Source organism: Musa acuminata, chromosome BXJ1-8 (assembly GCF_036884655.1).
Source record: "Musa acuminata AAA Group cultivar baxijiao chromosome BXJ1-8, Cavendish_Baxijiao_AAA, whole genome shotgun sequence".
Lineage (NCBI taxonomy): Eukaryota > Viridiplantae > Streptophyta > Magnoliopsida > Zingiberales > Musaceae > Musa > Musa acuminata.
In genome coordinates this window covers 2,353,297-2,379,849 of record NC_088334.1, presented here as the reverse complement: position 1 = coordinate 2,379,849, position 26,553 = coordinate 2,353,297, and the positions used below count along the sequence as shown (strand labels likewise).

The following is a 26,553-nucleotide window of genomic DNA, read 5'->3' as shown; positions in this document are numbered from 1 at the left end:
AATTTTGAGTAAATAGTAAGATAAAACAGATGTCGACTACGGCAGAAAGACTACCTCAGATGCAATAAATAGATGTCAACTATGTAGGTATAAGGGTAATGATTACCTCACACGCAATAAAGCGATATTTATATATTGAGGCTTGTTGGGTTTAGGAACCCACTCGAGTGACATCAATCTCAATCATAGGTTAATGAGCTTGTACCAGTAGCCATTTTCAAGCCTATGTCAGTAGCATTGGCTCAATATTCTTCAAGCCGATCATGTTCAATCTCTTTCTGGCCTTTGATAGTTGCACTCTATGAGTTGGATTTGACATGTGTCCAAAAATTGCCCTCTCTTTTTCCTGCAAAAAATAAAGATAAAAACACTTTCTGATTCACATCAACTGTGGATGTTGTTAGGCTTACTGTAATCATGTCCTCTAGGTTTTCACAACCCCCACATTTATCAAATCAGATTAGAAGTTGAGACTATAACAATTAGTAGAAATCAACTTCCACCAACAAAGACTAGTTGCAAAGAAATGATTCAGCTACCAGTTGTTAAATGCCAAAACTCTATTTACTAGAAGGATATAGGATTATGATAGGTGCCATATTCAGAATTGCATGTTAAATTGAAGAACTTCAGTAGTTATGAGTCATAAGAAAGTCAAGAACTAAACAAGGGAATCCACTTTTACTTTCTAAAATTCTAAGCATGAGTGTCCTTAAACACAGTATCAAAGAAGAGAGGTCTCAAGACAAAAAGAAAAGAGTCAAGAAGAAGAAAAGTATATATATATATATATATATATATATATATATATAGAGAGAGAGAGAGAGAGAGAGAGAGAGAGAGAGAGAGGAAAAAGAAAAATGTATCCACAATTCTTTTACTAAATAGATAGTCCCATCTATTGACCCAATTCCAATCGGATTTGGTGAACGAAAAGCTTGGTCGGGTTGATGAATGATTCGGTTATAAAAACTATGCACATAGCCTACATTATTATTTCTATTTCTCAGGTATCCCATGGAGGTGACCTTGTGTCTATCTAGTGGGGGAGAGTGGAAGGTAGGATAATTCGGTTCTGATAACTACGAACATAGCCTACACTATTCTTTCTATTTCTCAGGTTTTCTATGAAGGTGACCTTCTTTCCATCTAGTGGGCGATAGTGGAAGGTAGGATGTGATATGGAGGTTCTTTCATCAAAATTTTCAAGAAAAATGTGTACCCAAGACATGACCACTAGATTTGGACCACCATAATTTGACTAAATGACTTGAGAAGTACCACATTGATAAATTGATGAAATGGGAGAGGATTATACAAATAATTGATATGCAAGAATCTTGGATGAAATTGATGGCACATATTGCAAACAGAAAATTAGGATGTTACATGCAATGGTAAGGTTGTTCTAATAAAGCGATCCCATTTGGTATATGAGAATTTTGTGGGATTTTCATTATGTTCTTGAAATTTAATCAAGACTTTTCACCCCTTCGATTCAAGTCGAAAACCAGACTAAATACAAAGATTTCATAGCTTGAAGTGAACATCTTAAAAACTAGTACACAAATCTTATCTTCTAAATCTCACCCTCCAAATTCTAGCTATGATTCAAATTATAAGGACACCGATGAAATTTCCAAATCCTAGAATTTAAATGCCCTATTACTTATGCATCTCATGCTTCGAATCCTCTGATCAAACACAAGTTTTCCCTTTAATTGGAATTCAGGAACAATTCCAACTAAAAGTAGAATCTCAAAAGTCAAAACCTTTTTCTTAAGAAATCCAGAATTTCATAATGTCATACAAAAAGGGTGAATAACAATGAATAACATTCAACTCTTGGCAGACGCATCGGCAAAGGTGAAACATTATAACAGTCTTATCATGAAATTTTGTTAGTTGATTAGTAATTTAGGATTTATTTTATTGCGTCTAGAAGATGAAATTCAAGTAGAATTAGACCAGTTGGCATTAGGTCTATATACATGCAATGACTTTGTAACCAGATGACTGAGATGACAGAGACTTAGATTGAGAAAGATAGTGATGACAAATGTAGGCACTATCTTTAACAAGGATCATAATAGATACATCCGCCATCAATGCTCGAGTTGAAGGGAAAGACCTTAGGGACTGGTGATAATGAAGAAGATGATGATGCAACTCGGTAATCGATAAGATAGGTTCGACAACCGGTTCAACAAGCTTGAGGACAAGTTTGAAGGTCTTAACAAGCAGGTAGAGAGAATTCAATAAGACCAGCATTAGCCACTGTTTACAGTATAAAAGACAAAGACAAATGAAAATAGTTTAAACAGTTTTACCAAATCAGATATGGGTTTGGAAGCATGTACATTTGCTTATATCAAACTTAACAATATGCAGAAGGGATTAAATATTGGTGGATGCTTGGTTTCCACCAGTTGGACAACTAGTGCAAGACATCAAAAATATCATTACTAATCAGGGAGGAGAAAAGCAAAGGCAGGAATCAGACAATATATAAGGCTGCCGGTTCTTTCCTTCAGCAGTGAGGCACTCTCAGCCTAAATCAAAGGATAAAAAAGCAGTGGTTCGATCAATCCTAAACTTACCAAAAGCAAATAATGTATTCTGGCACACCATATACATTTTTTACACCAAATTTAATTTGATAAATGAGAATAATCAACTGAAGTGCATTTTATGTTTGTGATGAGTTCTCAGCTTGATGTTCTATTTCATCTTGAATACCACAAATAAGAAATGGAGAGTAATGAAAATCCTTACAGTACAAAACAATCAACTTCAATAGAACAGTTTTCTCAGACTAAAACACCAAAGTCAAAGATCTCAATGAAGCACTACAGAAAGGTTAGCATCTACAATATAAATAGTAACAAATTACACCTGATGTGTTTTAGCATGTAGAGGAAAGAAAATTTGAACACATTAGTATTAGTCTTAGTCATCACGAAGCCAAAATCAACTTTGGTTTCATTTTAACTAGACCAGAGTTCAGGGAAGCTTAGAGTCGAAAGAAAACAAAGCATATACAGATAGCAAATATTTAAAAAAAAAATAATGACAAAAATAAAAATCTTAATTTTATTTGAGAATTTGCTGTCCCTTTAAGCTTAGGCAGATCAAGTCATTCTACATCCTCTAGGTCAAGTTGTGTAGCTAAAACAATTTAATCAGACAAATGGACATAAACATATAAAAGATTTATCAGACAACATAAAAAATATTATTTATCCATTTTAACCTTTGACTTATGGCTTTGTTGTTATTATTATTGAGTATCCATTTCAACCTTCCAATGTATGGTTACAATGATCTTATACCAGTCACAAACATCATTTTGAGGCAACAACTTGACCCACATACTTTTGAATGGATTGCAAAGATGGAAAGCCAAGGCAAGAGTTTGGTTCCAGGTTAATCAGATGGGTTGAATTATCCCTGACCTGGACTAATTCCTTTAACCTTCAAGCTTCTGTATTTAACCTACATTGTCAAGCTTATGAGAAAAAAATCTAGAGAAGGTTAATACAGTCTAGATAAAGAGGTTATTCTAACCCAACATGCTTGAATTAATCTGCTTTGACTTTCGAAAATGATGTCATTACCAACTAATTTACCATAGAATCATCATAAAAGCTTCTTTTTTTATTTTGTCATAGAATCCTGGTAGCTAATTGAAGCACATTTTCATTACCAAGTCTCACATAAATACTATACATTAACTCAAAAAAATCTACAAGAACTGCCAATAATACAAGATTAATTTTTAAATATATTAAGTCATATATATGAAAGCTGTATGAGCACGATAACACAAAAAAAAAAAACATGGTGCAGATAATCTTAGTTCTATAGCATGTCTCAGGATATTCTACCAAAAGACTATACATCTTTACCAATGGAAGGTCATGGATTGCATGTATTTGATCAACATAATCCAACACATAAAAGAAGATATCAGTGGAAGACGAAAAAGGAACCTCTTTCCATCGCCATTTTCAGTACATCCCCCTGCTATTGTTCAAGATCGATCCAAGAGTTCCCAAGACAGCAAAAGCCAGAAGAGGACTGACAACGAGCGTATCGAAGACGGGCGCGATGATGTTCCTGAAGAGATTGAGATATGGGTCGCCGAGGTCTCTGATCGCTGAGAGTCGCTGCCGGTCCCAAGGGATGTTGGGGAACCAGCTTAGCAGAACCTCGAGGGGGCGGGCGGAGGAGAGGACGATCCTCGAGGCAGAGAGGGCGAGGGCGAGGAGGGAGGAGAGTGTTCGGGTGGAATCAGAGAGAAGGGAAAAGGAGGGCCGCGGCCTGACGCGGAGGAGGGAAGAAGGCAGGGTTAGGGTTTAGGACGACGGAGGTGGAGACAACGGTGACCATCGGTCAGGTCGGGTTCTCCTCGAGCGAGCGAGGACTGCCGTTGTTGACAGATCAACTGGAGAGCGGCTAAGATTAAATTAATATTCAAATCTAACGGCTGAGATTACAACTTGGGTTCGCACGCAGTTAAAAGCCAGATCTCTTAAAATTAAAAAGATATTATCTTAAAATCATATATAACATTACCAAAAATATAACTATAATAATATATGTGTTATAATATAAAGATTCATTTAAAATCCTAAAACATATTTAAACCTACAATCAATTTTAATTATACGAAAAATGGCATTTCTTTGCAGCAGATCTCTGCTTTGGGTCTTTTGAGCAAATCTCGCATTTAACACTTGCATCACATTTTTCTCTTTGCAATATTCCATACATTGAATGATGAAAGGCTATAGCTTTAATTGGTGCTGATTAGACTAATAATAGCGGTCTTTGCATACATTAATCCAAATAGTCTATTCTTCTTCACTCGATCCACTCTACTCTTTCGATGAATAAGAACTAAGAATCCCTTCTTATAATTAATTAATTAATTAATTTTCGAAATGCATCTATTTCTTAGAAAATATTTTTATAATTAATTTAGTAATAAATTCTCCACATTAAAAATTGAAGAAATGAAAGTCAAAATACTTTCAAGGTATTTAATTCCATAGAATTTTATTTTTCTTGTGATGAGAACAGAATGAACCATAATTAGTGAAATTATTTGCTGATAGGATTTCTATGCTATTGTAAGATATCATATTATCATATGTTATACATATGAATATTAACATTGATGTGTCGTTCATGAACAAAATAAAAATAAAATAATAATAAATATATATTTAAAAAATAAAAAAATTATTTGTCATAAACATGATATTCTTGATCTTACTTGATCATTTCTAGAGTTTGAAAAATAATATGTTCGTGGTATATTATAGACAGGATATTATAGACAGTGAAAAAAATCTTATTATGGTAATAAGACATGCCCATTAATATCTAAAAATATGTATACTCAAAATTATTTACAAAATATCATAAAAACGAGAAATAATTGTTAATTTTATCTAAATCTTAACCTAACTTACTAGTCAAGTTATGAAATCCTAATTCAACTTTAATGCCTCCCTATATTAATGGATACCTAAGAGGGGTGGATTAATTAGGTATCCCCAACAGATCCGATCCGTTACCACCCACCCATATACCTAAACCTAACTTGTGTTAATTATTTTATTTTAGAAAAAAAAAAAAAAAGGAAAGGTATTGTGGGCATTCTTCCCCAAGTTCAATTACTCCATGCCTAAGTTCTTTATGAGTTCCTCAAATAAAGAAAGAAAAAAAAGGAAAAAGTGCATCCCCCCTAGAATTAAACGTGAAGCTTTGTACAACATTCATCATGAGAGACTTGATGGCTTATTCGACATCTAATTTAGCTTATATAGTGTCATTTTCTTATGTTAGGAGGGTAACTATGTGCATTGCTTTTAATTTTTTTCTTGTAAACGTCCTATTAATGGGGAATTCATAACCCTTATAGATTGTTTAAATAAATATTGGAGATGGGTTGGGATAGGAAAAGTAATTACTAAGTATTGACTCGCTAACTCATCCCGCATATCATTGTCATCTAGATATCGATGTGGGTTGGAGAACCTGTGCGCCTCCTTTCCCCCGCGGTCATTCATAGGGGTGTGACCTTTCACCCCATGCTAATCAAGATTTTGAGAAAGACCACATGAACTAACTACAGAGAGCATTAATCCCTGACGATAAAGCTCATTTCCTCGTTTTTTGTTGTTGTTTGGTACAGGCGACCGTCGTCTGCTTATATCGGAATAGGCGCTTGCCTTGATAAACGATGCCCTTATAGTCGTTCTTTTTTCGATCGTCTAGTGTAAGTAATTATCGTTTGTTTATCCCGATTAGGCGCTAGGCCTGACAAAACGACATCTCTATAGTCAGTCTTCACTAGCAACACGTCATAGGGAGATGTACCAACCAGGAGTCGACATAAATAAGCCCTTGAAGAAAGTACGAAGCCACCCTAATTAGCCATTGATCTCCCTCCACCAACCGCTCAAGTATAAAAGTTGGTTCCCAAAACCTAAAGGGGGGGACGGACGACAACGATCTCTATTATCCTCACGTACTATTAACTTTACCATTGTAGGGAACGAATCATGATCATCCTCGAATACTGATTGCTTGTGTAGGAATATCAACAAAGCTAAGGCACCCCACGGGACGATACAGATTCCACCTCAAGCGAATAAGCAACATCTCAGGATTGTATTTGTTGAGCCTTCCTCCACTCCAACTACCCCTCACGATTGTCACGTCGGCTCCCAAAATAAGCTTATACCTTTGAGATGAAATTAAATCGTGTCGATTATCCGGTGCATCAAAGCAATACCAGGTTCGAATGAGTTCGATCTCCGATTTAACTCAATTTTATAAATAGTATAACGAGTTGTAAATTTAATATATTTAGTCCTCCTTCACTATCTTGTGTAGGGTAAATTGCTATACAGATACATATTAATATAATTTACATCTTATTATTTTTATTATTTATATACATAGTCGATAAATCTTGATATTATTTTTTACATAATTTAATATAATATTTAGGAAACTTGAAAGAGTTTTTTTTTTTGTGCACTACCAAACAAAAAACTTTTTTTTCTCTATCTAAATGGGAAAACAAAACATATTTCCTAGTGATAAATAAATTTGGTCATGAGGAGTGAGAACTGAAGAAAATAAGAAAACTGGAACTAATTTAATGTCTTTTATTTTCCTTTTCTTCTGAATTGTGACCAAAACAGCCTATCTCTGGAGCGAAACAACACGCTGTTTTCCCACAATACGCGGCCTCGGCCCCAAAAATAAGCGTCGTAATCCCTTTCCGATCGTCTTCGGTCAGTCCCCGATCGTAATCTTCCATTTTGCTCGATCTGTTTCGGGTCCGGGGCACACAAGAATGTGCAAAAGATCCGATCTTTCTGTGTCTTTTGCTTGGAATCCAGCTTCTCCTCTAGTCTCCCTGCCCAAAATCTCAAATTGAAGATTGATTGGGTGAAAAGTTCGTGTTCTTATTTGATTTCGCGTTTCAAAGTTGGAATTTTTTTTCCTTTTTTCTTTTGCCTGTCGCGGTATGCTTGGAGCTGCTAAAGATCGTTTCTTGAGTGGTCGTTAGGCTTTTTGTGGTATGTTCTTCCCTTTTGAATGGGCTTCTTGTATTGCTTTCTCGTGGTAGTTGAATGCTAACTCACTGCCCCCGTCCCCTCCTCTTCTCATCCGTTTCACGTTGTCGCCCTGGTGAATGGTGCTCGGTCTTGTGAACTATTAGCTATCGATGTGTTGTATTTGTCATCTTGTTATTGAGTTCTTCAGCAGTTATTTACATCTTTTGTTCATCTTGTTGCAAGACTTGTTTCGGCTCAGAGGAATAATTGCTTATGCCATCAACTAATTTGCAATTATCCCAAGATTTGAGTTCATATGCAAATATCTAGTAGCCAGATCTGCTATTTGTAGCGTCTTTTATGTCGATATGCTTGGAATTAATGGGACAAGCTGATGCATTTCATGCACTTTTCATCAGGTTTAAAGGGTATCTTCCTCGAAACACTGGTGATCACCGAAGATTTTTGAGAGAATGATTGTTCGTATTCGCTATCACTTTTGATCGTTCAATCTGGCACGAGGAAGGCTGAGTTATATTATACTGGCATCATGAAGTTCAAAGAAGGCGATAGGGTGGAGGTGTTGAGAAGTAAGGAGGAGCAGTATGGTTCTTGGTTTCCTGCTAAAATTACCTCGCTAAATGGATACACATATACTGTAAGATATGAGTTGTTTCATAGTTCCGATGGGAAGCCTGTGGTCGAAACAGTGCATGAGGGGGACGTTAGGCCTTCCCCACCGCCACAGGATCGCAGAGAGCTTCGTTTGGTTGTTGGTGGCATAGCTGAGGTGCTTGATCTCTGCGCTTGGAGAGTTGGGAAGGTCATGAAAGTCATAAAAGAAGATCGCATTGTGATCAAACTCTTTGGTTCCATCCAACTTCAAGAACACAGTGTGTCTGACCTAAGAGTTCCACAAGCTTGGCAGAACAACCAATGGCTTATGATTGACATGGTAACAGATAGATGCTTCAACGCATTCTTGTTTCTCTACTCCTTTTTCTTCCCTTTTTTCTGATTATCCATTTCAGTAATATCCTTGCTCCTTTTCGTATGAATGCGATAGATACGGTGTTAGTTTAATGGACAATACAAAATTAATGCTGAAATTGCTGAAAGATTCTTCCTTCATCTGTTAATTGGTAAAGTTGGCCTTCCAGGATTAGCGCTCCAATTTGTGATTATGGGAAATTTGTAGGTTATGTTGGCACTGTAATTCTTTCTGTTCAAGCGTCAGTATAAATGATCTATACTCAAACATGACTTTACTTGGGTTTATCCATTGTTTATCATATTCGTTTAACTGATTCCATCTTTCTCTCTCACACGAACATAGACAGACACATTTGGTCTAGCAATATTAAGTCAATATTCTGCATCGCATCCAGGACAAAGGTTTTGAAAAACTACCATTAGGTATGCATCAGATATGTACAGCAGGGTCTCATTCAAAATTGTATCTTTGAGAAATCAGTATCCATTTTTGTTGCTTGATCGTTCATTTTCACAATGTAAATTTACTTACGAACCATCAATATACTCTCCTGATTCTCCTCTTTAATTAATTGTATTCAGTTATACCTGGTAAGTTCTTGACAAAGTGTTCATTTTTTCGCTTAAACCTTCACATTGAGCATCCATGTGCCTGGAGCTCCCTGCTTTGACAGCATATAAAGATAGTGCTAACATCATGCTTAATGGCTGAGTTCTGAAAGAAGTTCAATTAACACAACATTGCGCATGATCTTTAAAGGATTCATTATGTATAAATATTATCATCTTATTTTCTAGACATGTTACTAAAAATCTGGTCAGTGCTACCAAAGGAACTGGTAATTTTAATTAGTGTAATACACATACCGGATGGCCCAATGTGTTTTTGTATACTGAGCCTGATATCACTGAAAAAATAACAATAATAAATAAGGATTGGTATAGAAACCATGATTGATGTACGAAACTAGAAAAAGTTTAATCAAAAGCATCACCTGGGAATACCTAGTCTTGTTTAGAACTTCAGATGCTTCTGATCACTGCAGCTGATTTGCCTTTGCCATTTTTTAAATTTTCTTGTTGACCTCTAATGAATGGTTCTGTGTTGTTCAGGGAATCAAGGGGAAGCAATTTGGCTATGATTACATCCCATCTAGCTCCAATTCTGCAAGAAAATTGGATTGTGGTGCAAGTCAAGGCATTGACAAACAAGCTTCACCTGGACAGAGATGTAAGCAAAAGCGTGCCAGCTGCAATTCGCCTATCAAAGCTGGGAAGAGGAATCTCAACTCTCACTGTGGCTTCTCTCCTGTTAATTTAGTTGGAGGAACCAAATGGAAAAGGAAATCCAGCACAGACAAATCAAATAAGTTATCTACAAGATCACTGCCTAAAAAGGTAGATTGTGTCTCTTTCTCGAAAGATATAGTTGCTGAGCATTTCCTGCACAAATCCAATAAAGATCGAACCACCACATTTCCTCAGATGAATGCTGACAAGGGGTTCACTAACAATCATGTCGTGAATTCATCTTCAATACCTTTAGCAGTCACTGAAGAGGATATTGAATGCTCTGTTGCTAGTTGTAGTGGTAATGAGTATCCAGGATATAGTTATCAAAATCTCAGAGAACACTGTAAAGATACTGCATTGGATAGTTTTGATGATGCCATATCATCATGCCCAATAGAAGGGAAAGAGTATCAAAGCAAATCTGGAGATGAATTAGCTGCCAATGTCCATGAATTAGAGCTACAAGCATACCAATATACTATGCAAGCTTTGCATGCCTCTGGTCCCTTGAGTTGGGAGCAAGAATCACTTCTAACAAATCTTCGTCTCTCTCTCAATATATCTAATGAAGAACATTTACTTCATCTGAGGCACCTGTTATCTGCTTAAGTTCTCTGTTCAGGATCATAGAATTCGTAGGTACGTCTTAAACTTCTGTGAAGATCATTTCCAGAACTGGCATTTAGATAGTTTCAATCTGTTTATAGTGAACGGTTATACTGTCGATAAGAATGCTGGAGTTTCTGGAAAGCAGTTCTTTTCTAGACTCTTGTTGTAACATATATGTAGATATTTTTTTATCTAGCATTTAGCGCTGGTTCTTGCAATAAGCTGATATTTTCTGTTTCTAAAGTGGAATTTAATGCAGAGCAATTTGTGTTGCTTTTGATGTTGGTTTCTCAGCTGAATTATGTCAAGTTGCTTCTGTTGGCAGAGTTCCACACAAATGTATGGTCAACTATTCCATAGTTTGGTGAAGCAATTGCATCTCTGAGGGTTGCCTATGGAGGATTTGTACTGTTTAGGAGTTACATTTAGTGTCCATTTAGAAGAATATAAATGTGTAGCATTTAGTAACACATTGATAATACATTCTGATAAAGAATCTAAATCTTACAGATGATGTTCATCTTCTTGTGAAGTTTTTGCTAAAGAAGAGTTGCCAACATATCATTTCTTTGCATTATTTTCTGCCAAAGCTTTTAGGAGATTGGATTAGAATACCTCCTCCTCTTCTAGTCCTCCTATCTCTCAGATGGTCAAAATGTTCTTTTATCTTCTTATATAATTACATACTGTTCTCTAAACTTCTTATCGAGCAATAACTTTTTATCAAAGGACAATTATAATGAACACTTGTAACAGCAAGTTCATATGTTGAGTAAACTCAAACAATGCCCCAATCAGCATATTTTGGGGCAAAAGGAAAATTCGTGTCTATTATGAACACAATCAACATTAGGACATCTCAGATTATTACATCATATGCAGAATCTCAAGCAATTGAGACAAAAGCAAACAGCAAGAAATCAGAATGGCAACAGAGAGAAGTATGAACTTGTGATGAGAATGCCACAGCAAGCATGAATTTGAACCCTGAAAAAATGAGAATCTCTACGGATGTCCACCTTCATCCCATCACTCTCACCCTCGTCCTCGTCAAGAAGGTACATAACTTCGTTAGCGCTAGCGCCTGCACTGCTCCTTAGTGGTATTAACCAAAATGTTTAAGCTGAAGTTGATAGTAATATATTCATCAGATCCTTATAAGTCAATCTTAATCTTGCCTACCTTCGATGTAGAACTAATCAGGGGTGTTATATTGGAAAACTCCTTCTTTGCCCTTAGTTCAATGGACTCAACGATGGAGGATGACAACCCTATTACTAACAACTTCCAATCCTTCCACCTCTCGATATTCGTCCTTCTTGGTGTTGGCGAAGAAGGTAACCAAAATATTTTATTGGGCATCCGAGGTGTTAGAGCTAGCCCTAGGAAATTTATCACAAGGTAATTTTGGCAACCCAACAAGATAATAAAACGGAAAGAATAAAAGCGAAACAAGAACACCAGAACACCAGATATACGTGGTTCGGTCAATTGACTTTGACCTACATCCACGGACGAAAGAGGAGCAAATTACTACTACAAAAAAGGGACAATTACAAATGTCTTAGGAAGATGTTCCTAGGCCATAAAACACCCAAAAATACTAAACAAGAAAAATCAAACTATAAGTCCAAACTATTTAACTGAGTATGAACTTAAACCAAAGAAAACACTTAGGTTTTTCTTGTGGTGCCACTTATGGTACCTCTTGTGGTGCATCTGACTTCAAAGCTCAAGCCCTTATTTATAGTTCCAATAGGAGATAACAAGTCTGGTTTTCCCGATGTGGAACTACGAGACTTGCCAAACTAACACGAGGAAATCTATAATGTTGAAATCTATAATGTTGAGTCTGGTTTCATATTAGAGGAGGAGGATGATCCCGAATGGACAAGGCTGGAATACAATCATACTCCAAAAGCACGACGAAAGCCACCTTTGGGAAGTCCTGACACAACACCATTTTGATTTCTTTAAAACATAAATCTAAGAATAAAAATCTCAAAATATAGCTAAGGGATTTGGGAGCCCCTATGCCACTTGAAATTGATGATTCTAACTATTGTTTATGAATTTATTATCATGGAATCGCAGGGAGGAGGCCAAGAAAGACCGTCTAGCCAACCTCAGATATTGGAGTAAAGACTCATCTTAGTGTAGAAGATTTCATCCGCTTTCTCAAAAGACATAGGAGATGTTAGGTTGGTGATTTGGTGGAGGCAAAGAGATGGGATGAGAGAGAGTTGAGTGTTTCAAGTGTCTTCCCTTCATGATTAGGGAGGGTTAGCTTTTATACCTACGAGGATGAGTTGATCGTATGGGGTCAATTTACTATGGCCGCCTCCTCGAACGGTCGACTTAAGCTTTTGTACGAGTGTCGATCGACCTACATGGATCAGTGTCGCGCAACACCGTCCCGAGCTTTTCGGGGTGGTTGTACTGTGATGATGGCGTTCGTATGAAGGGGGCGACAAGCGACTGCCCACCATGTGTGTATTGTGCGCTACATCATACTTGAGGTTCCACGTCTGCATTATCGTGTATGTTTGCTTGTGTCCACGTGCGCGATGCCAAAATATACTCTATCAAGATTAATCATTCTTATTGGACATTGCATTCTCTAATAAGGATAACAAGATTCTAATTTTATAAAATTTTATCATATTAACATATCTTAATACATAATATTACGGACTCAGTTAGAATTGCTTAAGTTGTAAGATACATTTACGGTAAAGTTATAAACTTAGCTGAATTATCTAAGTCGTAGAACACCTTTACATCAACTTTTCTGACTTAGCTAGAATTGTCAAAATAATGAGGCGTTCTTACAACGTATGCATCCATAAAGGATCAGCTTAGTTATAATCTTGTATAGGTCTCGAAGGACCTGTAAAATAAAAAATAGATTAATTTAAAAACGAACGACGTATAAGTTCCAACGTCTTACGACAAGAAAAATCTTTGACTTCTAATTCTTTTGGGGTATCGTTCTTTTGGGGTCTTTGACTTTTAACTCTTTTTCTTTATCGAAGCTCTTTCTTCGGGCTTGAATTAATGAGTAATTTTTTTAAATATAAATAATAATAATAATAATAATAATAATAATAATAATAATAATAATAATAAACGTACCAACCTTTTTTATACGTCCACCAACCTCCCTTCTCCCCTCGAAGCCAATTGCAACGACACCCCACATCTCACCACCACCAACCAAACGCGCAGACTCCTCTGTTGCCATTCCCAAGCCCCATCACCACCACCCAAAAACTAGAAAGCCCACTTCTTTGTCTCCCGATCTTCCACCACCATGGCGGCCTCTTCCCTCATCCACCCATCTTCCTCCCCTCTCCTCCTTCGCCGTCGTGCCCTCCTCGTACGCCGCCGGCCTGCCGTGGCCCCCATCCGAGCCCTCTCAGTCCCCGCCGCCCTCGCCCAGGACGACCTCAAAAAGCTTGCCGCCGTCAGGGCCGTCGAGTACGTCAGCAGCGGCATGGTCCTCGGCCTCGGGACCGGCTCCACCGCCGCCTTCGTGGTCGCCGAGATCGGGGCCCTCCTCTCCTCTGGCAAGCTCAGCGACATCGTCGGCGTGCCGACGTCCAAGCGCACCTATGAGCAGGCTCTGTCCCTGGGGATCCCGCTCTCCACTCTCGATGCCCACCCGCGGATCGATCTCGCGATCGACGGCGCCGATGAGGTCGATTCCTTGCTCCGCTTTTGCTCTTTTTTGTCTTCTGCGGTAGAAAGTTGAGATTTTTAGCCTTTTTATTGTGCTTTGTTGACTACGCTTGAGTAGCATTGACCTTTTCCCTATAGTAAACATATACTGGAACTCTGCCTCCTCTTGTATTGGAAAAAAACCAACAGAGATGACGACTCCTTTGTAAGAATTTTAGATTTTTAGCATTTCTGTTATATCCTTTTCTTCTTCTAAAGCTTCTGGTTTATCAATTTGCTGGGTATTGTCAATGCTTAGGAAATGATCCAATGAATCAATCTCAGATTTTTTTTTTAATCTTTAAACTTGCAGAAACAATTGGGTCTCTGAGTTATCTGATCGCATGCATCAAGATGAATAACTGTAATTCTCTGTGCGGGACTCCGATTAGTCATTGCTGTCAATGGAATTCAATGGCAGAAAAAGACCCATGTACCTGCCCCTAAAATGTTGGAATTAGGGGCTCATTTTTGTTATTGGCTAAGAGCAATAAGCATGATCACAATCATGGACATGGCCAATCAGTTATTGATTGCTTCAAGTCGGAAGAAAAATATTTTCTGACTATTAGTGGTATCAAAACTTTTACACGTGAAAATTTGACTTAGATCCTATTGTTAGACAATGTTCCATTCCTTGTAACATGTGACAAAGGACATTAACAATTCCATTCAATAACCTGGTAAAATTTCTTTTGGCTTCTAGCTGTTCTCTTTGCATAGACCATAGATTATATAGACTTAGATGACTATATGACTGGTTTCTTCGTTTGAGTTTTACAGACTGTGATTTGGAATTGTAACAGGTTGATCCAGATCTTAATCTTGTAAAAGGACGCGGAGGGGCTCTGCTTCGTGAGAAGATGGTTGAGGCAGCATCCGATAAGTTTGTTGTGGTGGCGGACGAGACAAAACTTGTAACTGGATTGGGTGGAAGTGGACTAGCAATGCCAGTGGAAGTAGTGCAGTTCTGCTGGAAGTATAACCAGATAAGGTTGCAGGAATTATTCGAAGGAGAAGGATGTGAGGCTAAGCTTCGGTTGGATGGTAATGGCAAGCCTTATGTGACGGATAATTCAAACTATATCGTCGATTTATACTTCAAGACACCTATTAAAGATGCAACAACTGCAGGAAAAGAGATTTCATCATTTGAAGGGGTTGTAGAGCATGGGTTGTTTTTGGACATGGCAACCGCTGTTATAATTGCAGGGAAGGATGGGGTGACTGTGACCGCAAAATAAGTTCATTCCACAGGATGCAGTGTCCTAAATTGACCTATCTTGCATTTCTCCGATGTGGAATTAATTATATAGCAGAGTGTTGGGCAACAGATAAAGACTATGTTTTATCATTTCTTTCAGTCAATTCTCTTTTTACTGAAATCAAACATTAGAAACAAACAGGCTTTGCTACAAATATATGAACTGAGTGTAGGATGTGTATTCTCATTCTTCTGATGAACACAAAGGGATGAGAAAAGGGACCATATTTATGCCTATATCTTGTCCTCTGAAGCATTGAAGAATTTGTATCTATCTTTTCCCTCTCTTAGATTATTCTTTCCTCTTGTCAACAACTTTAGTTGGACTGATGCCATGATTCACTAAATACTCAATTTTTTTGATTATTAGTTGTCTTGATTTCCAAACTAAGGCAGTGTTGGCTACTGATGCACTAACAGAAAGTTGTTTCTCGTAAAAGCAAAGTAACATCATACATTATAGAGTATGCCTCTGTACAGCTTGCTTGAGGGTATTCTGCATGGTTATTTGAGATATCATTTTCTCATGTTGGGCTGCTAATTTTGTTCTATTCTTATTAGTGCAAATTATTACATGCCTTTTTGAGACATTGATCGCACAGGAAATTTTGTTATTCTTCAGCTACTGCACCTACACATGAGGAGGGAGATCGAAGACATCTCAATCCAAACCCTTACTTTTTGGTCCTGAACTTTCAGTATTTTGAGCTCCCTTTTGTTCTACTTATCTCATGCATGGACAGAGAATGACTTCAGATTAGTACATGGAAAATTGCTTTTCTTTGGTTTTGCTTATCTTATGCATGGGCTGCTAATTTTGTTCTTTTCTTGTCAATGCAAATTAGGACACATTTGAGACAGAATGCACAGGGAAGATTGTTAGTCTTCATCTATCACATACAGATCCGGATGGATCTCAAATAAGTGAAATCCTAAGCGTAACTTTTGTCAGGAATTCTGAGTTGTTGAACTTTCTCTTTTATTTAGATTTTCTTTGCTTATTTCATGCCTGGAAAGAAGGGATTCAAGCAATGGACTGGTGTTTAGCAAGAGCCACCTCCATTAGATATGTGCTACCATAGAGGTTTATCATTCTAGGCATTCCTGATGACCTCAAGGGTTGTCACATTTCACAAATACTGTGTAGCAGGCATTCATGTACTTGCTTGTTTCATGCGATTGAATCTGCAGCAATTTTTCTTTCTACAAAGAAATTGTTGGTAACTGTCTGCTTTAAAATTAGGTGGTCTAGTTGGATCTGTTGTTGCTGTCTTGTTTAGTGAAGCAGCCATTCTTAGGCAGATAGATCACTCTTGTGCTTCCAATGGGTGAAGGTGCCTCAATCATGACATTCCATGAACAATGAAGTCCCAATTTACATTTTGTAGACAAGCAACAGGAGAGCCATTCAGAATTCAGCTTAGCAGACCAACTTGCACTTTCTCAAACATGAATTAGGATGTGCAGAGTAACCAAAACTTGCAGTCTCATAACAATGCCACTGTTAAACCTGAACTTTCATCCAAGCAGGACAAAAGGTTGTACACAGGCAACGGGAGAACCATTTAGAATTCAGCTGAGCATACCAACTTGGTAGTTTCCCAAACATGAATCGGGCTGTGCTGAGGCATCAGAGCCTGCAGTCTCATAACAAACAACAGTAAAACAAGAATCATAAAGTCTCATCACAGGCAACAATGGCATTATTAAACCTGAACTACACTTCATTCAAGCAGGGCAAAAGGTGGCACACAAGCAACAGGAGAACCATTTAGCATTCAACTCAGCAGACCAACTTGCTGCTTTCTCAAACATGAACCAGGATGTGCATCAAACATGAGAGTTAGCAAACAACAATGCCATTGTTTACCCGAAATTAAACTTCATTCAAGCAGGGGAATATGTTGTTGATGCCATCACGACACATGATAACAAAAATAAGTCGACAGTTTGCTATCATCAAAGTAAAATGACTATATCTTAGCTTGTACCACATCTATGAGGATGCATAACTAGTAGTTCCACGATTATACAAGCACCTGCACCTGAAAATTTTATCCATTGCCATAATACACTTGTCAACAGGAGAAGATGGTAAAGAGGCTCTTGTAACATTTGAGTATCAAGCTAATCTCGAGGCTAGTCCATGCATTGTTCGAAAGAGAATCAGCAGCTAATCTCAAGCTAAATTGTCAGCCTACCAAGCTACTTCATATCACAAAACTGATTCAACAATTTTAAGATCTAGTATCAAAGAGTATGGTATATGAGCATCTTAAGATGGGTTTCTATGCAAAAGACACTAGGCCTAATATATTGAGTTACAGTATGGTTTCTTTGAAGCTCTTGGTCAGCCATATTGCAGTTTCTCGGGGGGAGACTTTGCCAGGACCAAATGGCTTCAGTAAGACCCCCAACTCGTCATACCTCTCCTGTTGTAACAGCTGGGCACTGAATTCCAGCAGTCCCTCCAAGGCCTCCGCCCGCTGCTGGTATGATGAGGTGTCGAACCTCCGCTGCCTTGATTCTGATGATCCCCGGCTTGAAGCATCTGCGGCTGTTGGATTCCGATCTGAAGAATCACTCCCATTATCACCTTCCACTCGGAAGATTTGGATCGTGCATTTATCCTCGGTGATTGAACGATCTCCATAGTGTGGAGTGGCTGAAGAAGAGCCATGAGCTGAAGAAAGTTTACGAATAGATAATAGGGGTTCTTCGTATGAGGCTAATGGAAATTCTGCAATTCTATCTATTCGAGGGGAGTTGACAGACACATCAGGGGATTCCACTCGGCGGAGACTGCCGAGACTTGATTTTGGACGAGTTTCAAATGTTGGTAAAGGAAGAGATGCTCTTCGAGTGGTTTGACCAATTCTATCTGATGGAGTTTGCGATGCAAACTGCATAAGTAAAAGTAGCACTTGTGAGAGCAGTCATAAATGAAATAGCATACCTACAAGCAGTGTCCACCGCATAAAACTAGTCATAAAGCCTGTAATCCAGATATCTAGTCATATAATTTAGAGCATTTCAACTAGCCAAAACATTATACAGATTACAGAGAGCTCATATGTGAATACCACCGACAGTGACCTTACCCTAAAGAGACATGATCAAGAAAACACAGCTAAACTGACCGATAGTTATCATAACAACAAAAGCATTAAATTTAATCCTTCCTCGAAAAGAGATCACAAAAATTAGTTCTGACACATTTCTCCCATCAACATAGAACGCTGAAAGCGTATGCGCTTACTGAGGCAGTATATAGAGAAAAGGGGTGCTTGATTTGACGTGTCTCTTCAATGTTCCATGTGAAATGTCTCAAAAGTTTTAAACTTCTAACAATCAGGTTTAGAAAAAGAATGTTCTATATTTGAGAAATCAAAGGTGAAAGTTTCTTAGTAAAACAATACTAACATTATGCTTCATGGTAATGAACATATGAGCAGGTGTACTTGGCCATACCGATTCACGCTTCGGTCCAGTATGTGATGCCTTTGAAGACTCTACTCGCGTCCTTGGAGTTGTGAAGTTTTTAGTAGGCGTGTGTCTTGGTGTCTTCAGGATATTTGAGTACTTCCCATCGATTGCTTTGTCAATACCTATCTCCCCAACTTGACTGCTGCCAGTTGAAAGGTTCCTTACCCTTTGGTTCAGATAATTAGGAAAATCTTTAACAGTCTGAGTTGAACTGAGGGAGTACTGCTCCACAGTCTTGTTCAGTTTTAAGATTCTCTCATTGCCGAAAGATTTTCTTTTCTCCTTATGCACCGAATCATCTGCATCATCCTGAAATCTGATTTTTCTGATGTGATTGGTTGTAATATGGTGGATAGGGAGCATATTCCGCATAGGGCTAGACTTTAGGTTGACTTGAAGCACATAAGGTTGAAGATGTGGATGCTTGAGCAGTTCTGCAGCCTGTTGATATGAACAACCACATGAACTCTACACGTTTAGGAAGATATATGGTAACAAAAACTACTTATAGCATCATAAAGTGTCAAAGAAGCTTTCAGCACTTGAATATAATGTCTCTATAGACATACACTTGGCCTATGTTCAGGGCTTTTTCTTAGCATGCTTCTAATGAGTCCCCTGCTGCACAGAGTAATAAAGATTTGTCAAGATAATCAATCTTTGGATCTACTATTGACACAAAAAGAATCTGGAAAAGACAAGAATAACAAGGGCATACAATGGACCAGAGTATGAACTTGGTAAAGGAGCCACTATGGACTTGTTAATTTTGTTTATCAAAGCCTGCATATCCTGCATAACAACAAAACATAGGAAAGATCAAGATAGGAGACAAAATTACACTAATAATGTCAGATATAAGTTGCATAATATATTTATCAATTAAATATAAGAAACAAAGAATAACCATTTTCGTATCTCAATAGTTAAATCAGACAAATTGTAGCTTAAATGTATGCATTTTAAGCTACAATCAGGTTTTAGTGCACAATCCAGATCAAAATTTAAATACAGTATCTTTTTAACAGATTAACAGATGACAGGGGTAATATTTTGACTGTAGTTTTTTCAAAATTAACTTGAAATTATTTAGGGTTGAGATACAGAAAGGTATTCTTTCAGAAAATTACAAACAATGTCACCATGTAATAACTGTGTATCCTGGAATATATTCATAAGCATGTCTATGTTTTGGACAAATGACACTCGTTTTACATGTCATGTACAAGCAACACTATATTTTTTTTCACCAAAACAAGCAAAAGTTCAATTCAACACACATCAAGGAAGAGTTATGACCTAAACTGGACAAGAGAACATGAGATCCATATGATGAAGTTTTGTTGTTCTATCTCCTTTTTCCACCTAGCAGAACTTTTCTTTTTACATGAAGCATCACCAAGAGAGAGCATTGTCGTAAGTTATGAAATGATTAAGTGATAGGGAACTATCCATTTAAACATGTCCAAGAGTAAATGAATTCTTTGTTCAGTGACAGACAAAATCATATGTAACAACAAGAATTTACTGAAACTTACAAAAGCTTTGAATGTGGGCTTGAGGGCAGTCATCTCATAGATACAACAGCCTGGATAATTAAGAAACTTTATGTGAAAAACCATGTAGTTTGGGAATGATGAAAATGGCATCTTTGTGACCCCAATGAGATAGACTTTACCTAGAGACCAGATATCAGACTTAGAGCCATAAGGTATATCAGCAAGAAGTTCTGGACACATATAACTAGGAGTTCCAACAACCTGCATCAGGAGCCCACAGCTCTCAGTGATAAGAAATGAAATGAGTCTTTTAAGATGAATTTGTTTTAATGCAGCTTCAACACTCACTGAACAAGCCAGATCATCGGAGGTTAAAATTTTAGCAAGCCCAAAATCACCTGTGGGATTATTCAATTTCATGAAACTAAGCCAGGGAACGTCTTAAATTTTAAATAATCAGTAAAATGACATTCTCCACAATGAATATAATTAATTGACAGAAACAATACTTACCAAGGCGTATGCTTTGATCTTTTGTGAGAAATATGTTTGAACACTAGAAAATAATATTGCAACATAATCAGTAAACATAAGCTTTGCATCTATCATATCATTATATAAAGAAGACACCCGTTAGCATCAAACTGCCACTTACCTTAACATCACGGTGAAGAATGTGATTCTTATGCAGGTAATCAAGTGCCATAAGGAGCTGGACTAGCCATTTACAAAGCTTCTGCACACAGTCAATAGAAAAGAACTTGAGGATGCACAGTATAAACAAACTGCAAAAAGCAAACTTTTACTTAACAAATGTATTCTAGAAGTATGCCAGAAATTTTTATCAAAATAAACAACCTCCTCGGGAAAAAGATGTCCATTGGCCTTCTTTATGGCTTCAGCCCTGTCAAACCACAGAAGAATAGATCTAAGTGTCATCAAAAGTGAATTTACAACTACCAGATCTAACTTAAAAGCACAACTTACATGTCACCTCCCTCACAATAACCTATTACGATGCATACATAGCATCCCTAAAATCAAGCAAAAACAATTAAAGCCATTACAAGAAAATAAACCAACGAAAATGAGAGTAAATGATGCCATCATAGATATAAATATGAAGAGTGCCCCACCAAAAAATAAAGGAATTTAGGAAAATATATCATATACAAGTTGAGAGTGGAAATCTAGCTATAACAAGATGATATATTTTGCATTCACAAACCTTGAGCATGAATGATAAAAATACGACGATCAACACATTTACTGATAAGATGATCAGAAATTGGTACTAAGTTACCAATTTAAACATCATAAGAATCAAAACTCTTTCTTATTGAAGTAATCATTAATTCATTATCTCCTGAATATTTGATAAAAAAAAAGTCAGAAAAATGGATAGCTCTGAGAATAAACTCTGCAAATTCCTATATTGACATGTTTGCCACAAAAGTTCTTGAGGTGTATATACAGGCATCCTGTGCATCGCAACATGGTATAAATGTATCACTAAATTTATTGTTTTACAGTACTGTCAGTAGAACAAATTCTTCCAAACCTTAACCATCTCAGACATCACAAGCGATCAGAAAAAGCAATTCCTTTTTTTTCCATTTCTGGCAGTACTTAGGATTGGAGAGCTAACTAGGGTAAGGCATGGGATAAGGGAGGTGATTGTGGGACCATCAATCGGGTCTCCTGCCACTTACTAAACTTTCAAATTAGCTGCCTTAGCCATGGTTAATTGAAGAGGAAAGTAGAATTCAACCAGATATGACAGCAACAGCCACATGACAAGATCCAAATGAGTTTTAGATGGATAATTGGAGCGTCATAAAGTTGCTTTCAAGAATATCATTATACGAGAGTATAATCCTATGAAATGAAAGAAGGTATATAACATAAATCATATATGAAAACTTATGTTTGCTCAAATATTTTCTAGGATTTTAAAATTGCAAACCAAATGCAACTAAGAATTCATGTAGTACTGAGATATTCCTGTTATGACATAGAAAGGAGAAAATAGAATAGCAGATTTCATGTGCACCGTTCTTTAGGTCAGAGGAGGAACTTACGAACCTTTTCAACCCAGGAATCTCTGTATTCCACAATAAATGGATTTTGTACTTTAGAAATAAGCTCCATCTGCAAGTTTGAGAAAGATAAGCAAGGGAATAAAAGTACAAGATACTCACCAACTTTTCACAACTCATGTAGCATATAAGTGAAAATGTGAAATTGCAAACAAACGCCACATAAATGCATAACAACAGACTGAAATCACCGTTATTATCATCTGATCTAATCCTTCTTTCTTTCGCATCAAACATGGAGCCAGCTATATAGTGCAATTCTTACTCAAGTAGGCCAACACCATTGTAAAGGCAAGTTTAGGGGAAAAAGGAACTTTGCCACAATGTGTGTCTAGTGCAACAAGAATTAGTCCTATCTCAGGGATGAAAAAGAAAATCCCAAATTTGTACAATGAAGATGTTAAATGTCTAAAAGAGAAAAAGAAAGCCAAGGTGAAAATGGATATATAAAAATCAATTAGCTAGAAGAATTTTGAAATGTGGACGTAGCAAAGATGACTACCTCCTGGTGGGCAGACCGCCGGGTCCTGTCGGTCTGGCGAGCTAGACGGATCTTTTTCAAGACATACCTGCCACCACATTCAGGAAAAGGAGTAAACACGAGGAGACAGGAGAAAAAACGGAACAAAGAACTGAAACAGGAAATGGACGGATCAGTGGCTTTCCTCACCTTTTGTTCTCAACCTTATGCCGCACCAGTAGAGCTGACCCAAATGCCCCTTTCCCTATCTGCTCCAAAACCTCATACTGCTCCATTTTAGAACCCTAGCTCGCCCAACCTATTTCCAGAAACAATTCTGCACAAGCCACAACAAAATCACTATAAAACATTTCTCCTCAAATTCTTAACGAGATTTCACCAGAAAAAGGAACTAATTTAATGTGGGTTAGGACCACAGGCACAACAAAAGCAGAGATTTCGACAGCAACAAAACCGAATGCACATCATTTTCTTGCGCTTTTTCCCCCTCTCGGTAAAGAGAGTCGCCCAAACCAAATGCATCTCAGGAGGAGCAAAAAATCAACATCTTAAATGAGGGTTTTGCCTTGAATCAGAGGGAAGCTGCTGGGGATTCGAACCAGGGAGAACTCGATGTAAGAACAAGGCAGAACACGCATTGGGATGCTCAGAACTTCACTGTCCCGGGCGCGGATCGACGCTAGATCTCAGTCAAGAACTCGCATTCGTAGCTGGAATCTCGCGAGAGACGGGGGCACGAGCTCCTCACTCTCCCTTCTTCTTCGTAGTCATCTTCTTCTCCTCCTCCTCCTCGTGCTCCCCATTTGAGGCTCGAATCACATTGTACAGTACTAGGGAGAGAGAGAGAGAGCGAGAGGCGGCAAGGTGTGCTAAAAGGAGAAGATGATTGCGGATTTCAAAGTCTCTCTCTAGCTCTCTCTCTCTCTCTCTCACTCTCTCTCTCTGTGCTGCTGCTTTTTGCTTTGCTTTATTTTGGCAACCCTTTTCTTTTCGGTGCAACAACACAGAAGACAAAGAGGTCTCTCCTCAGGGAGAGGGGAAGGGAACAGTGGTGGGAAGAACTGTTGAGCGACGCGAGGAAGAAGAAAAATGACCACGTACACAAGGCCATCGACCAACGCAATAGCCCTGCCAATCACGAACTGTCACGACCTCAATAGCACCAGGGACCCACTTTTCTAAGGATACGAGGCTTGTTCTAGTTGGATATCTGTCGTGCGGCGTGCCGTGGGGTTAACGCGCACGAAACGCCCACGAGGGACGAAATGACTCCGCATGCACGCGGACACGCGAACCGTAACCAGTCCAGTCACTGGCCGCCACGACCTACGCCGACACCAGGTAATAGTCCCACGAACCACGTGGCTTCTTCCACTTGGACCTCTTACCGTGTTTCATGTTGTTGTACTCAACCCGAAGGAGCCCTACGTCTACCAGCTGCCACCACCAGCCTGATCTACCCACCGATGGAAGACTATGCGTGGGTCCCTTTACCACAGGACCGGTACGTGAGGAGACACATCAAGCGGGTAGATTAAGTTTTTTATTTCCGGAGATCTAACACGATCCTTTTTCCCCTACCACCTGAATCGGCACCCCTGTCGTTTACTTCTCACGGAGATCTCTGGGGCCCACCACGGAGGCCGCGGATCCCTCCAGTAACCTGGAGGGTAGACAACCGAGTAACGTCAGTTGGGAGTTGGACCGTGGAATAGAGAAAAGGCAGGACACGTCACTGTTCGAGTCCACGGCTTTAGCTCGGACAAACAAGCAAGAAGAGAGAGTGGGTTTGAGCATTGAAGTCATATTATATTGTTCTTTCTCGCCCATTATTTCTTATTGTCTTCTTGTCATGTTGCGAAGGGGGGTATTATTAGGACACGCCTCCTCCTCATAAAGCTCTTAAAGACTTTTTGTTTGGAAGCGCTCGGAGGAGATGATGAAATAGGAAACAGCATGGGAAGAAAATATTAACTTTGCTTCTTGGAATATAAGTTCGGAATTGCGTAAATATAACGATATAATAATCCTTTATCAGCAATTGTCGATCCAAACTCAACCAATCCGAACCCACTAGTAAGCACCCGATTACTAAGGACACGACGATCAGCTTCATATATGGAATTTAATGTGTTATAGAACTATTCAAACAATTTATGATATATTTTCGATGTTATCGTTAAAGCCTTTTGATATTGTAATTTTAATTGTTATTTGAATGCAATAGAAGACTTCAAGTTTTTAGCCTAATCTTTCGATTCTATCAATTGATAGTCATCTTGATTATCTTTGACTCAAATAAATCTCTTAAAATATATATATAACCTAAGAAAATATAAAACAAATAATATATATAAATATTAGAAACTATGCACAAATAACAAAATTTTTAATATTAGGAATCATGCGTTGACAATGCAATTCTAGTTCTAGAAATCATAAGCAAACAAAAAAAACTTTCAAGAATAACAAATAACTAACGAGCGAGAGACAATGAACAAACCTCTCTCTCTAAAATAAAATCTTCCTCCCTTGCCAAGAGCTCTCTTAGGTCCACCGTTGATAAACTAGCGAGAGGCTTGTTCATCAATAAATAGGAAAGAACGAATGGTTCCTTTTAAGAAAACAAATAATTTGATTTTAGAATTAATTAATCATATTTTTTTTAATTTATTCCAAACTTGTCTGCACTAATATGGTTATAGATTTCAATTGATAACACATGAAAGGAAATATATTAATTAATTAAGGCAAAACCCTAATGGTAGAAATTTAATTTTGCAAAATGAATTAAAATAAAATATTAAGGGGTTACAACAAAAAATATATATATAATCATTGTAAGCCGGTTGTCGTTAGATAATGAATGAAACAGAGCTCGAGACTCTTCTTCCATGACCGGACCTCCTGTGGAACTTTAGAGACTCCTCTCTTCCATGGCCACCACCTGTGGAATCGAAGCCAATTGGTAAGACTTTGGATACCTTCTACCTATGATTCATGGGGTGCACGAAAAGCTGTTTGCAGTCCAAATCATGTCGTTCCATGCCCCGACATTTGCAGCTCAAATCATTACCGAGAACTTTGTGGCTTATTTTGCAGCACAAGCATCAAAACAACAAACACATGGTCTGCAGCTCCTGACCGTGAGACGTTCCGTTCCTCCATGTGATTGTGTCTGTCCTGCGTCTTCTCAAACCAAACACATCACGTTCGCTTGTTATCTCTGCTCGACCCACTGGAACCTGCAAAAGATTTACTAGCAAAAAAAGAATGATGGACAATCTCAGCTGGAGATGCAGGGAATAATACTGTGCAACGGGCTTCGAGAGCTTGTTGTCTTCTGCTGTGTATGTTTGCCTGCCATGCAAGTAATTTTCCCACAGGCGGCGATCAGTTGATGCTGCACTGGACTGCAAGTTGATAGCAAAAGGGAGAGGGAAAAGTAAAACTAGAAGAAGATAATGTGTTTGTCATTGTTACGAACACCTGCCAGGAGATAAAAAGGAACTCCACAAACAGGATC

At 38.1% G+C, this 26,553-nt stretch overlaps 3 protein-coding genes across 7 annotated transcripts; 2 read left to right on the top strand and 1 right to left on the bottom strand.

Moving 5' to 3' along the window:
* Window positions 1-7,196: 7,196 nt before the first annotated feature.
* On the top strand, window positions 7,197-10,901 carry LOC103993966 (uncharacterized). 4 transcript variants are annotated; one of them, XM_009414214.3, is made up of 3 exons: window positions 7,197-7,316; window positions 8,003-8,538; window positions 9,690-10,901. In XM_009414214.3, exons 2-3 carry the CDS (start codon window positions 8,134-8,136, stop codon window positions 10,476-10,478), a joined length of 1,194 nt encoding a protein of 397 aa, XP_009412489.2. In that variant the 5' UTR covers window positions 7,197-7,316; window positions 8,003-8,133; the 3' UTR covers window positions 10,479-10,901. The 4 variants fall into 4 exon arrangements, with proteins under 4 accessions (XP_009412489.2, XP_009412491.2, XP_009412490.2 ...); XM_009414216.3 differs by having other exon boundaries at window positions 7,210-7,480; XM_009414215.3 differs by having other exon boundaries at window positions 7,210-7,604.
* Window positions 10,902-13,644: 2,743 nt separating this feature from the next.
* On the top strand, window positions 13,645-15,699 carry LOC103993967 (probable ribose-5-phosphate isomerase 3, chloroplastic). Its single transcript, XM_009414217.3, has 2 exons — window positions 13,645-14,178; window positions 15,005-15,699. The coding sequence occupies exons 1-2, from the start codon at window positions 13,792-13,794 to the stop codon at window positions 15,440-15,442; spliced, it is 825 nt and encodes a 274-aa protein (XP_009412492.2). The 5' UTR covers window positions 13,645-13,791; the 3' UTR covers window positions 15,443-15,699.
* Window positions 15,700-17,554: 1,855 nt separating this feature from the next.
* LOC135680616 (serine/threonine-protein kinase Nek2-like) lies at window positions 17,555-24,073 on the bottom strand. 2 transcript variants are annotated; one of them, XM_065194658.1, is made up of 15 exons: window positions 23,593-24,073; window positions 23,217-23,343; window positions 23,049-23,115; window positions 22,533-22,598; window positions 21,435-21,481; window positions 21,306-21,351; window positions 21,103-21,183; window positions 20,961-21,003; window positions 20,796-20,845; window positions 20,627-20,708; window positions 20,487-20,536; window positions 19,667-19,740; window positions 19,518-19,569; window positions 18,934-19,389; window positions 17,555-18,365 (listed from the first exon to the last, which is right to left on the bottom strand). In XM_065194658.1, the coding sequence occupies exons 2-15, from the start codon at window positions 23,300-23,302 to the stop codon at window positions 17,784-17,786; spliced, it is 1,782 nt and encodes a 593-aa protein (XP_065050730.1). In that variant the 5' UTR covers window positions 23,303-23,343; window positions 23,593-24,073; the 3' UTR covers window positions 17,555-17,783. The 2 variants fall into 2 exon arrangements, with proteins under 2 accessions (XP_065050730.1, XP_065050731.1); XM_065194659.1 differs by having other exon boundaries at window positions 23,627-24,073.
* Between the last annotated feature and the right edge of the window lie 2,480 nt (window positions 24,074-26,553).